Source organism: Diadema antillarum, unplaced genomic scaffold, assembly GCF_040938485.1.
Source record: "Diadema antillarum isolate AM-2024a unplaced genomic scaffold, OU_Dant_1.0 seq00000815_RagTag, whole genome shotgun sequence".
NCBI lineage: Eukaryota > Metazoa > Echinodermata > Echinoidea > Diadematoida > Diadematidae > Diadema > Diadema antillarum.
Genome location: NW_027271694.1, coordinates 1 through 14,180, shown reverse-complemented (window position 1 = coordinate 14,180; position 14,180 = coordinate 1). Strand labels below are relative to the sequence as shown.

General features: G+C 38.5%; 1 protein-coding gene across 3 annotated transcripts in view; it reads right to left on the bottom strand.

The window, feature by feature from the left end:
• LOC139739756 (perilipin-2-like) overlaps positions 1-10,205 on the bottom strand; it is a 36,501-nt gene extending 26,296 nt beyond the window's left edge. For 2 of the 3 annotated variants that reach the window (XM_071650354.1, XM_071650352.1), the window contains exons 1-2: positions 9,705-10,205; positions 269-511 (exon numbers count right to left, since the gene is read on the bottom strand). In XM_071650354.1, coding sequence (XP_071506455.1) covers positions 269-511; positions 9,705-9,711 — 250 coding nt within the window. In that variant the 5' untranslated portion in view covers positions 9,712-10,205. Of the gene's footprint in view, positions 1-268; positions 512-3,605; positions 3,706-9,704 lie in introns of those variants that run through there. The other variant, XM_071650353.1, reaches the window with a different exon arrangement.
• Positions 10,206-14,180: the final 3,975 nt, after the last annotated feature.

The following is a 14,180-nucleotide window of genomic DNA, read 5'->3' as shown; positions in this document are numbered from 1 at the left end:
ACCTGTAGTTTGTCATTGCCTTGAGGCACAAGTCATAAGTCACTATGTAGACTGCTATAAACAAACTGAAAATTTGAAAACACATGATTTTTTTTTTTTTTTGATTTTCTGATTTTTCTTAATAAAATAGACAATATTTTACTTCATACTGGAATATGTAGTGATGGTGTCCTATGTTTTGTCAGTTAACTTAAAGGGCCAAAACACATAAACCAGCAGAACAAATAAACCAGCAAAACACATAAACCAGCAAATAAAAAACACTCACGTGGGCCTTCCAGGCGATCCACAACAGGCTTGGCTGTGGTGGCTGCCATAGCAACGGTGCTCTCTGCCATTTCCAGGGTGTACTTGACCAGGCTGTTCTTGTCCTTGGTCCAGTTGTAGGCATTGGTGACCTGGGTCAGAGTGGAGCTGACCATTGGGAGTGCGGCCACACGGTTGATGACATTGGACTGAGCGTCAACTGCTTTAGTCTCTTCAGCAGGCATATTGGCTGGCTCCTTGATTTCTGAGCAAAGACAAAATAATACAAGGACAGGCATCAAATTCACGCAAAACGAGATCAGTAATTTTATGGTCTCGTCTAAAGATATCAAAGGGAAAGGCCATGGTTGTGCACCTTGCTGAACAGAACCCCATGGTAACATTCTGTCTCTGAGAATATGCTTGCAGTCACAGCAATTGTCACTATGACACTATTGAATATCTGACATTCAGTGACAATCCTGAGGTGTGGATAATATAAACATTACAAGCTGAATCGTCACTTCAACCAGTACTGTACAGTCCCTTTAAAAAGAGGGCATCTGCCTGTTATTGTTAACAGAATGTGATCCTTGCCTGAATCTCCATTTGGGCAAGTAGAAGAAATTTCTTTGTACCATCGTACGTACTTGAAACCTCTCTCTCTTTCTCTTTCTCTTTCTCTCTCTCTCTCTCTCTCAGTGTATACATTGTACAAAGTGTACGTCAGTTACCGAGTATAAAGTACTGTACATGTATACAGCATACAGTGTTGTTTAGCAAGCCTAATTTTTCACAAATTGTGACTTCCGGACAATTTCAGGAGTGGTGAAATTCCTTATTTTGGAGTACAGTAATGAACAGAGGTACATGTCATGGCCGGCGGAACCGTGGGGGCTGTGGGGGCTCAGGCCCCCACACTTTTTGTGCACCATACCAAGGAGTACATACACTTGTAAGGTGTCATCACTTTGGGCCCCCACACTTCTTTTAACCCGGAAGTACAAAAGTGGCACTTAATAGAAAAAGATAGAAATCTTGAAGTGTGAGCGCGGTAAGGTTATGTTTTTTACTGAAGACCATTATTTCTTATTGTTTACTTTTTTTGAGCTGAGGACCCTTTTTTTTTTTGCTTGTCAGCTGAAGAAACCCGTAAAATGGAAGGGGAGAGATGAGCTGAGGACCCTTTTTTTTTGTTTTTGTTTTTGTTTTACACACACAACCGGAAATGGGCCCACACACCGGGTAGCGAAATTCGCGGTGTACCGGAAGTCTTGAATTATTGGGAGCTTTCGCCCCGCGCTTTTCAATCAGTTCATCGCACACTCCGACACTTGTGTGTACACAGCGACTGTAGTTTCGCACGCGTCATGCCTTGTACACTGTACCAACTCCTACTAAATAGGTGGTGGTACATGTGAATTGCGTGCTTTCTTCATCGTCTATTGTTTGCGTGCCCAACAGCCTATTATAATACTATAGGCTCTACTATACTCTGCTCTGATTTTACACTGCATTCATTTTTCCCCATGGATAGAATCGTATTGTCTCAAAGTTGTAGATTCCCTAGTTTTCGCTAGAATACTAACGTTTGTATGTCAGAGCATTACTGTAAAACATGATATATTCGCGGCATGAAATTTTCGCGAATAGGAGCCGACTGCTTTTTTCGTGGCAAGAAATTTTCACGAATTGCCTCTTGCGTTCAATGCATATAGTGTAGATAAGAAATTTTAATTTTAATTTCGCGAATCTTGGCGCTCGCGAAATTAAAATGCACGCGAACATTTCTTGTTTTACAGTAACTGGACCCTCGACCTGCAATGATTTCTAAACCAAGTGGCATGTTGGTGAGGGGCATTTTTAACAGAAAGACTAAACGAAATTCGGTGGCCTACCACAAAATGGCAGAGGCAGCTGTAGCGCAGGCAGGGCTTGTGATTACTGTGACCTGAAAATACGCGACTTCCGGATTCACCACATTTAGCACGTCACCTCGCATCACCGCGTATTTTATCGCTCAGTAGAAACAGCTCGAGTGGTCGTAAAAAATGAGGTGATGCGGGGGACAAAATTCGTGGTGATGCGAGGTGCTCTCAATAGAAACACGCTCATAGATGGATGAAGAGTAATTTGTCATTCAAGTGGTAACTAAAACTTGTAAGTTGTTTAAACATTAAAGGGAAGGTAAACCCAAAAGCAATGCGGATTGAGTGAAAGCAGCAACATTAGTAGAACACATCAGTGAAAGTTTGAGGAAAATCGGACAATCGATGCAAAAGTTATGAATTTTTAAAGTTTTGGTGTTGGAACCGCTGGATGAGGAGACTACTAGAGGATATGACGTATGAGTGGACAACAATACAAAGAAAATATAAAGGAAATTCTACAAAAATTCACTTTTCTAGAATAATGAAAGAGCAATGGACCAACCTCTTTCAGAAAGCAGGGGGAATAATTGCTACCCATAACATATGTCAATATCAAGTTGATGGAATTTGTAATTTTCATGAAAAATGTATTTTTGTAGAATTTTCTTTATATTTTCTTGGTATTGTTGTCCACTCATACGTCATAACCTCTAGTAGTCTCCTCGTCCAGCGGTTCCAACACCAAAACTTTAAAAATTCATAACTTTTGCATCGATTGTCCGATTTTCTTCAAACTTTCACTGATGTGTACTAATGTTGCTGCTTTCACTCAATCCACATTGCTCTGGGGTTTATCTTCCCTTTAATAGATATAGATCACCTTTACAATATAAAGATGATGTTACCATGTCTTTTTCACGAGTGATAAGATTTTATCTATCTTTGGAATATACAATGTGACAAAACTGACTGGGCTGGATGACACCCCCCGCCCCCCCCCCCCCAAAAAAAAAAAGTAAAAGAGAGAAACATAAAATTAAAAAAGAAAAACATTACAAAAATATGATAATATAACAACTTGATTCATAAATGGCTATCACAATCTTCATCAATGACATACAATTTGTATGATACTATGCACATTACAATCACCTGTAAACAGTATGAGTGTACATGTGTATACAAGCTGTAGATGCTACTGCTCAAGAACATAGGGACCAATTTCATAAAAAAGTTGATATGATAACAACTCTTGCTGGAATGTCAATTGTCATGGTAACAACAAGAATCCAGCTTCCTGAATGACTGTTGCTATTGGAAGTTGCCATTCCATTACAGTAGGAGTTGCTATAGGGGTCCAGATCCACACATTTGGCACTAGCTGACTACACACATTGCTGACAGATAGAATACACTGTATCATGATACAGACATGACATAGACATGGAATATGGATTCCAAAGCATTAAATCCATGCAATCAACTTACCTCCTGAACCAAATATATCAAAGCTCTAGGGCACAAATGTGATTTTGACGGTTGATCTTAACACCTTCTCTCGCGAGACGGAACATTCAACTTGAAAGTCATTGAATTTGTACAGTATGATGCAACACTATGCTACTGTACAGTGTACATGTGCACAATGAATACGTAGTAACCAGTTCTTTCCAGAGAAGTTCATCAATTATGCCACAAAGTTCAGTCACTGAGAGACGACTGTGCCCCTGTGAAACTGCACGTACTTATATAGACTGATTGGCACTTCAGTGTGAATGACAGGCGGACACTGCTTCCATTACGCACGCACGCTCAGATAGTGGAGCCTGACCTTCTATTGACTTTCAGGGCTTTCCCAGTAAGCTCTGTAATGGTATTAGTCAGAGTCTAGTACACAAAAGCCTGGTGAACTCATTATGCACTTGTACTGCATTCTTTGACAGGCTCTGGAGGTCACGTCAATGACACAGGGGCAATGAATGTAGGTCAGTACAGGTTATCATAAATACACTTGTAGTTGTAGGTCTGAATACTTAAGAATTACAGATAAAATGTGTCTGAGGATGGCTAGGGTGAAAATGCACATTTTACCACACATTTCTTTTAATTCACTATGAGAACCAAAACAGGAAATTTGTATCAGAGTTGATGGGACGAAGAAGAGAATTTTAGTCGAGCCCAAGGAATGAGCATAAATACCGTACACTGTACTGCCAATCATTATTTTTATGATAATCTATTCCTTCAGAAAATACCAAAATACTCCAGGAAACCTGACAAACTGGTTATTTGGCTTCTGAATGTAGAGATCAATGTTCTCAAGTAAAAAACTAAACAAAACAAAAACAAAACAAAACAAAAAAGATACAATTTTCTCCACACGATCTATTTTATTCAGACTGTACAGCATGCAGATTCTTCTCATATTGAGTCATAAAAAAATAACCTGTTTAGCCTTGAAGTACATTGTATGTTGATTGCTTGCATGGGCATGGAATGACATGAAACAAATTCTGACTACTGTACATTCTGGGCAGGTACACCATTGTACATTGTACACTTGTGTTTTGGGCCACAGGAATCTCTTCTTTTTTTTTCTTTCTTTCTTTCTTCTTTTTCAGTTGAGTCAATATATTGCATGATGTCTGTTCAACTGTGCAATGGAGGTACCAAATTTTTCGTTTCATAATGAAGATGATCACTTTGAATGTGGTTAAGTTTTGCTGTACCAATATGAGCTCTGCCCCCTGCTATAGAGATGCATGTCTTTCATGCATGCATGAAAGATCAGAAATCTTTCATGGATTTGCCGCAGACATAGTAAAACTGTACATTAACATTGGCAATATTTTAAAATTCTCTAGTCTGAAATTGTAATACCCATGATGCTTGAGCAGTAAATCTTGGTGGGATACTGTTTCCTTTCTGAATTCATTACTGGCAGATTGATTTTGAGTTCAGGTAGTACATGGTGTACGCCACAGATGATGACCCAACCCCATGGACTGACCCAACAGTAATCTACAGTGTAATGTCTCTACCTATAGTCTACAATCTGTAAGATCTACAGGCAAGTTAAGCGATACCCGATTACGCGGAGAGTACTGTATTGGGAAATCGGCCAAGTTTTCAGCATGCATACGTATGGGTGGAAATCATTGATCTCCATGGAAGGAACAAAATCATCGGTGGAAAGTACGTAGCTGCTGGGCGGAGGTCTGCGCTCTCAGTGCTTACGCTAGTTTGTCACATTATGTAAATAGGTGTCTAGGCATTAATAGAGGGGTAGAAAAAGCAGCATTTCTAACAAATATTACCATTTTATTTCATATAACTTTGAATCTATCACACTAGTTTTGTCAGTGGCTGTAGTATCAATTTGTTTATCATATCATCAATCTGCAAACTCAAAATTTTACGGAGTTTAAAATTTTTGTAGGTATGGAAACAAAATGTGTTGTACTCTACATCATGTACATGTAGGCCTACCTATCCCAAAGAACACATCATAGACATACATTGTATGGTCTCAATAGTGTAATGAATAGCCCACCCATGTGGGGACCTTGAGAAATTCTAACCATGACAAACAATAAAGTTTGACTTGGTTTTGATTTCTGGTAGGACCAGGGAAATATGAAAATGATTGGTCCAAAATAAAGACATTCAGTTCTTAATGCCCGAGGCTTAGGTACTAGAACCCTACGTACAAAAAATATAAAAAATTACACTGTATAAAGAACTAGAGAAGCACTCTGAGAGCGAAGACCTCTGCCAATCAGCTCATTTCCACCACTGATTTTGTTTTTCCATAGAGATCAGTGATTTCCTCCTAGAGTCTACAGTGTAACTATACACAGCCCCAGTCGCTGTATTGATAGCGACAGGGCTGTACCAGAGCGGCCCACAACACAGAGCAAGCACAAAGCGAATTTCCATCATTTTTTGTCACCTCAAACTTATTAAATGTAATCTTCATAAATGAGACTTCACGTTAGCGATATTGACATACTACATTGTACAATTACAATTCACAACCTACCGAAAACAAGATTATATGCAGCGTTTGCGAACGGTACAGCGTTGTACATCTGATAATCGGGATCTAAATGTACATTTACAGTAAAGGTCGCGTTGTCAACCGTGCTGCACCACTCAAGGAGCGCACACACGCTACAGATACAAGCATGTACATTGTACCTGCACTTCCAGCCACGCACACGCTCGCATAATTTGCAAAATGGTCAACGTGCAATTTTGAATTCTGCAACGATGAACCCCGACAGTTCAGGAGTGCGCTAGAAAGTGCCATTTTTTTGTTCCATGGATTTATCCCAGGGGCTCTCTATGCCACTATGGACTTACATTGTTATGTACCTTCTGTAATATAAGCATGCACTTTATGTGAGTACGAACATAAATTTCTATAAGTAATGCATACATTTTTATAAGTTTTGTAGTTGTGTTGTGGTTCCCCAATGTGATGGAAAAGCCCCGCTCGTCTGATGCCGTGCAAAGCATGGCGTTTGGTCGGGCTACTTAGAGTCTATACGTACATTGTATATGCACAGGCCTGTACTGAAAGTCGCCCGATTTCCCAATACAACTGTGTAGGTCTACGCTTTTTATTACGTCATCAACTTCTACTTTTGTAGGTCCAGGTGTGCAGCGCCCCTTACCCTAGAAGATACTACTCAATACTAGATCACGCACTTTAGCTTCCAAGTTAACTGAACCTACCTGCCAAAATATCAAAAATTCTTCATAAAATCCACAAAAATCACTACCAAAATTGAATTATCTCTTAACACAGGGCTGCAAACTAACCAATTTTTTCTACTGGTCCAACCTGTCTGTCAGATAATTTTTCGCACTTGGCCAAGTATGAAGACGAGTTTCATGTGCTTTTAATTCTGCGAAATCAAGCCATCAGCTATTGGAAAACATGGCAAGCAAAAATATTTGCATGCTTTTATTTTGGCGCTAGTTTCTGGTTGTGCGAAATGCGCAAAAATTTCAACACCGCAGAAATTTCCACTTTACAGTAGTACCACATATTACTACATGTAATAGTCTAGGACATTTTAGGTGCACGCCTAATTTTTCATCTTTATATTACTGGTCCATTCCAGAAAAAGTTAAGACTATTGGTTCGACAGTGATTTTTACTGGTCCTGAACCGTCAGACCAGTGCCAATGCAATGTCCAGCATATTGGTTAACGTTACTTGTGTTGTTTTCAAAATTTTCTGTGGCTGTAGAATGTTCTCTAATGTTAGACCAGGTCTAATATTTAAATAACAGTTAAGACTTTAGATTTTTATCCAAATCCATCACAACTTTTTGAGTTAGATTTCTATTTTGCACACAGGCAAATAAAAAAACAAACCACGCAATGGCAATGCTGATGAAAACAACCTATCCTAGTCCTACCTTGGATGGCGGAGGTAGGCAAATTGTAAAAATAATAATTTTCTGCATAGAGCCTAGGACAACTCTAACAGTTAGAGGTCTAGGTCTAATGTTAGATATCCATATCAATTTCCTACGCCTGAAAAGAGTTTCTGTGTCTAATGTTTATTGAGAGCCCTGCTTCTTCTTTTTTTTTTTAATCAATATCATATCTAGGCCCTATAATACTAGTATTTTGATTATAATAATAGCGCCCTCAATGGGTGACTTTGAGAAAGTTTAAATGTACAGCCGTGCGCACTTGGCCGGCCAGTGCAGTCAGTCCGCAGCGCGTGCGATAATGAGGCACGAACGACAATTTTATTCAGAATCACGTTTGCGCAGTTTGTGCCCTTGAGACTGACGAGATTTCGCGATACTTTGCGAAAGTTTTTGCAGAGGTCGCAATAACAGCTTTCATAGCTTTCGCAGTGCATTGTTTGACCCAGGATGGTTGGGTAGGTTATAGAGCTGATTATGCTCATTAATTTGATACCTAATTTCCCTATTTTTGATCTCAATATAGTAGTCCATTTTAGCATCAAAGTAAACGATTATTTTGCCAGTGTTCAAGAAGCTTTTAGATCATAGTTTGATGTTTTGCTAGTTCCTGACTGGTATTAAAAATGGATCTCCGTAATTTCTTCGATTTCACAATCGTGAAACTTGAGCGAGTATGATCAATTAAAAAACGAAGAGGGGCACCATTTTTAAGGTTGTGAATTTTCCTGTTGAAAACAAGGCAAATTATGTTTTCTTACCGAAAGTGGGGTAGTGAATGAACACGCGTGGAGTGTGTTGTTGATACCCAGACAATGGTCGTGGACAATGACCAGGATTGGAATGCTTCTTGAGGAATTCCACTATCGCAGCTAGTCTTTGTTAATTCTGAAATGTGGTGTGTGCAAGCACATGGAAATATGTGCTTACTTCTTTCATGTGCATGCATTTCACCCTGTGTCAAGAATTCAGACTAGCAGTGCTCAGGGCAATCCACATGAATAATTGATAAAGCATTCATGTGCCTTGCAGCAGAGCTCGGGACAGGTGGTAGCCAGGTCCATTGTTCAGGGTTATTGTAAGTGCACACTCACATACACATCATTGGTTTCTGTGTAAAGTTCAAGTTTTGTATAGAGAGTGAAAATTCGATCACAATCTGGAACCTAACATTTAAAAAAAAAAAATCATGGATTCATGAAACTAATATAGACTCTAGTCTAGGCTTTCATTTTCAAATTACCTCCAACTCAATTGTGCACTATTCAGCTATTACTCATATCAATGACACTTTTATCTGATACATAGTTTTTGAACTCACAGCATTGAGTCAGCAGCCAATGGATACTATACGCAATGCGACACGCCGCGTCTTGCGACAGATTTCGACCAATCACAGACCCGGAATTCCGGTGCGAACGCGAGGATAATCTTTTTAAACTCGACGCTAGACATGTCTCTGAATTTTGCTAGTTCCTGACCCGTATTGAAATGAAGATGAGAAAACTTGCCCTTATTGTGATACTATATACTTTAGCGGACATAGTCTTCACCATATTTTAGAGGGGCATGAAAGATTTCAGGTTAGTTTTTTGGCGTCAAACGTGAAGGAATATTTTTGAATACTATACCGAATTCGAGAGATATTTTGATATTCTATATTCTTCTTTTCCGTTTTATTTTGATCATGAGCATATTTGCTAATGTTTTCTCTTTCAGTCGATATTAAAAATGTCGAAAACTGACAAGAAATACTCGTTCTACACGGATTTATTCATGACCATGTATCTGCTCATTACGTATGCAAGCACCGCTCAGCCGTGCATACGACTTGAATAAATACGTGCGTTTTCGCTCGCGCTGCGGACTGACTGAGTGGTTGAATGAAGTTACTCGCTGCTACTCTACACATACATTGTAACGCTAGGGCCATGACATGTGCAAAATATGGCGGTGATAAGGCCCTCTAACGTTAACAGTTAGGCAAGTTTAGATCAAATCGGTCTGGGAATCAGGGTCAATCAGTAGCTTGGTTTGGGCTTTAAGAAGGGTTAACAAAAAACGTTAAAACATTAAAAGTGCAAGAGCTAGACTAGTTGGTAGTGACATAGAAAACATACAACACATGTCAACTTACCAGACATCTTTAATGGTGGCTGAAACTTCGTTGACTTGTGCAGATGTTGCCTTTACTAGTAGAAGAATATAGCGTCGATTCTCAAATACTCTGGTAAACCGAACGATAGCTTTCTAACGTTACAGTACGACTTATTTAGGCCTACTGTACTACGTCCGGACGGTTAGGCTTCACCCAAGTTCAAGAGATTACTGATGGTGATGCAGCAAGAGCAGTCCGATCCCGGTACCGGTACACCGAGCGACGTTGTTGTTGCAGACAGCATGCAGCCGCACAGCGGTGAAAAACGCAAAACGTACACGTGTACGTGCCTCCAACAAACAGAAGAAGTACTAAAACTGATACTAAGTACTCCAGTAGGGCAACAATTGTCCTCTAGTAGACTCTAATTAAGGATTAATCTGCTACCTCACTTAATGGATGAGCTTGTGAAGTAGGCCCTACTTTGACTTGATGGCAGTCAGTCGATAGATAAGCATTGCTGCGCAGAGTTGCGGAGGGTATTTATCATAAGTTCAAGTCGCACTAAGACGTACGTACGGCCACTTCGCCAAAAATCGGTGCTGGATGAGATGGCGCTGCATGGAAAACATACACGCGGTACGCGCGCATTGGTGAACATACTGTACTTTGAACTTTGAAAAAGTTCGACGACAGAACTGTACGGCCCTCGGCCTCAGTCTCGGGAATATTCAGACGCGGGGTCGATCCGAGTTACGATCACTATCCGAGGTTGATAACGTGCACCTATGACCCCGTGTGATTGTTATCTCATTGCCTAGGACCAAACACAGCATGAAATAAATATTATGTCCTGCTTCGGGTTTGTTTTTTTTTTTTCCATCAATTATTCAAGGTTGCAGACTACAGTCAGAGAGACAGTACACTGGATCCTTCGTGACGACGGTGTGTGGAGCCGGGTTTTGTAAAAACGCCGGGATTTGTAAAAACTCCGGGATTTGTAAAAACGTCTCGCCGGGAATTGTAAAAACGCCGGGAATTGTAATAACGTCTCGCCGGGAAATTTAAAAATCTCGAAAACTGCATTAATGGGATTAGTAAAAACGTCTCGCCGGGAAATGTAAAAACTTTCAATTTTGCCGGGAATTGTAAAAACGCTGCCGGGAAATGTAAAAATCATGTACTTCAACGGTCTACGTACCGTTGGTATTATAGATAATCTCGATGTCTAACAAAATTGCTCATGAACATTTACCGTTATAATTTTAATTCATTCATTCATTCATTCATTCATTTTTTTTCCATCTCCAACAGAACTTGTAAACACATTTTTTTTCACATAAAACTTATCACGTATGTGTCAACAGTAATCATGAAATGATATTTAAGGATAAACAAATGATAGGGTGAGAAAAAAAGCACAAAAAACATTCTAAAGTTTAGAAAATGCAGGAGATGGGGAGGAATGCTGAAGAAGCACAGCTTGTACAGTGCATTCCCCCAAACATAGTTAAACAATGCATATTATATCGTTGATCTTCTACTTTGTACACGAAATTAAATTTACAAAATATAGATTACACAAACTACGAGTAAAAACCTAACTACCCTAGACAGACACCCAGACAAATCCAAACACTAAGTCGCTGTCATGCTGAGAATAGAACAGGAAAGAAAAGACTGAGAGATAAAGCAGAAGAGATGACATGGTTGGAAAATTGGTTAAAGAAAGAACAATGTCGATGTGAAGACAAGAGGTGATGAGTAAACGGAGCCGCTGAGCCATACGCATTATGAAAAAAAAATAAAAGTGAATATTCACTACTTCTGCAATCATTAACGATTCAGCAAAATTTTATCCATTTCTTATTCAAAAATAGTAATAAATATTTTTTTTTTATGATAGCATTTAAATGACCTTTAACAAATATCTAAACTATTTTATTTAACTTGACTTTCAAACAATCTAAACTTGGGGCCGTTTCTAAATTATCACTAAGGCTATTCCAAAATTTTGGTCCAACAAAAGTAAATGTATAGATTAAGTAAATATGGACCTGGTTAAAGGTAAATGAAATTCATTAGAATGATGAGTTGGGTATCCGGGAAGGAGTTTTTTTTTTTTTTTTTCAGGGACGTCCCAGTAAAATTGGGAGGTAATAAGTTGTTACTAAATTTGTACATGAATTGACCAAGGTGATAATTATAAAGATCAGTTGCCTTTAAAATCTTATTTTCAAAAAATAAAACGTCTGTATGAGATCTCCATGATACATTGCAAATTATACGAAGGGCTTTTTTCTTGAGACGTAACAGTCTATCGACATGCATTGAGAGATTTCCCCAAGCTATGATACCGTAATTAAGATAAGGTATGCAGAATCAAAGTTGAATATAGCATAAGGAGGGTGGGAATGGGAAAATAAAACTTAGCTTTATTTATGACACCAATGTTACAAGATATTATATGACAAATATTATCAATATGTGTCTTCCACGAAAGTTTATTATATATCAATTGTCAGACATATACTAGGAATTTCGTTGATGAAGTTACATCTATAACAGCATCATCTAAAACTACATTATTTGGAAGACTATTCAAAGATAATTATTACTGAATAACATACACTAAGTTTTGAGAAGATTCAATGACAGTTTGTTTGATCTTATCCAATAAAGTAACTTTTGAAGTTCTGAATTTAAGGTATCCACCAAAATGTGGGATCCAAGTGGGAAAAATACGTTTGAATCATCTGCAAACAACAAAAAAGATAAAAATAATATGAGAAATATTTATCATATCATTCACATACGTTATAAACAGAAGAGGTCCCAGTAAACTGCCTTGAGGAACACCGCATCTGACTGATCTATTTATGTAACTTTGACCAGATAAAGAAACAAAATTGTTTACGATCAGTAAGGTAGCTCCTGAACCACTCCAAGGCCTTCCCATGGATACCATAGTGACACAATTTATAAAGAAGTATGTCATGATCGATGGTATAGAAGGCCTTGGAGAAGTCCAAGTAAACTGTATGATAGCACTGGTCTATACGGCTTTGGCGACTTTTTCAACAAAGGATAGAATAGCTTGAGATGTGTTGTGCTCCTTACGGAATCCGAATTGAGAGTTAGAAATAATATCATGCAAATCAAAAAAATTAAGGAGTCTATAAGAATATACAATTTTTTCTAATAATTTAGAAATCGGAGACAGCAAAGAAATTTGTCTATAATTACAAATATCTTCTTTATCACCTCTCTTATAAATTGGGATCACTTTGGCGATTTTCATTTCCGATGGAACAACACCATTACTTAATGATAAATTAGAAATGTGAGTTAATGGTTCGACAATACTCTCACTAATATTCTGTAAAATAATGTTATCAATAGCATCAGGTCCAGAACTTTATTTCTAAATTCATAATAATATCTTTTATTTCTAAACTTGTGACAGGATTAAGAAAAATGACTTAGAGTTGGGTAATGCAAGAAATTCATGGAATTTCTTTTGAGATGTGGGAATATTTTCAGCAAGGTCATGTCCAACCTGGGAAAAATAATTATCAAATGTAGCGGCTATCGACACAGGGTCTGTTATTTTAACACCATCCAATTTAATACTTGTTATTCGGGGTTTGTCATTATTCTAATGAATAGCACTATTTATCAATTTCCAAGTCTTGTTCATATCATGCTTGAAAAGGGATATCTGATCCATATAATACCTCTTTTTTCATTACGTAATAATCTTGTGAGAATATTTTTATACATAGTGTATTTACGACGAGATTGTTCAGTACGCTTGATTCTATCCGCGTAATATAATCTATTTTTTTTCGATTTATAGATCGTAAAAGTGATTTTGTTATCCACGGAAGTCTGGGATGTTTTTTATAACTAGATTGTTTAACTTTCACTAATTGAATATGTTTATCTAAATATGACTTCAAAATTTTCATGAATACATCAAACGATAAATCAGCATCTGTGAACTCCAAAACGAATCCTGTAAACTCCAAAACGGATATTCATCAAACTTGGCAGATGACGTCTTTATGGTGATATTATCTTAATTTGTTTAAATAACTCCCCCCCCCCCCCCAAACCGCCGAAGGGGGGGGGGGAGGGAGTTGAAGCCTCAGAGATCTAAAGTCTGGAATTTTTCATCTTCTTAGTCGAACCAAAAAAGATAGAGGTTCTTCGAAGACATTAATGACTGAAATTTCATGTTTGATTATGGCGGAACCATGCAGGCGGCCCTTAAACTGAGAGGGGGAGGGGTGAGGGGAGGAAGGGGATTTTCTACATTTTCAGCATCTTCTTGAAAAATCTAAGACGCATTTTCACCAAACTTGGCAGATAGCATCTTTATCGTGTTATGATATCAATTTGTTAAAATGAGCCCCCCCCCACCGTCCACACACGGCCGAAGGGGGGGGGGGGTGGGGTGGGGTGGGGTTGGGGGTGGGGGGAGTTGAAGCCTCAGCGTCCCTTAAGTCTGAT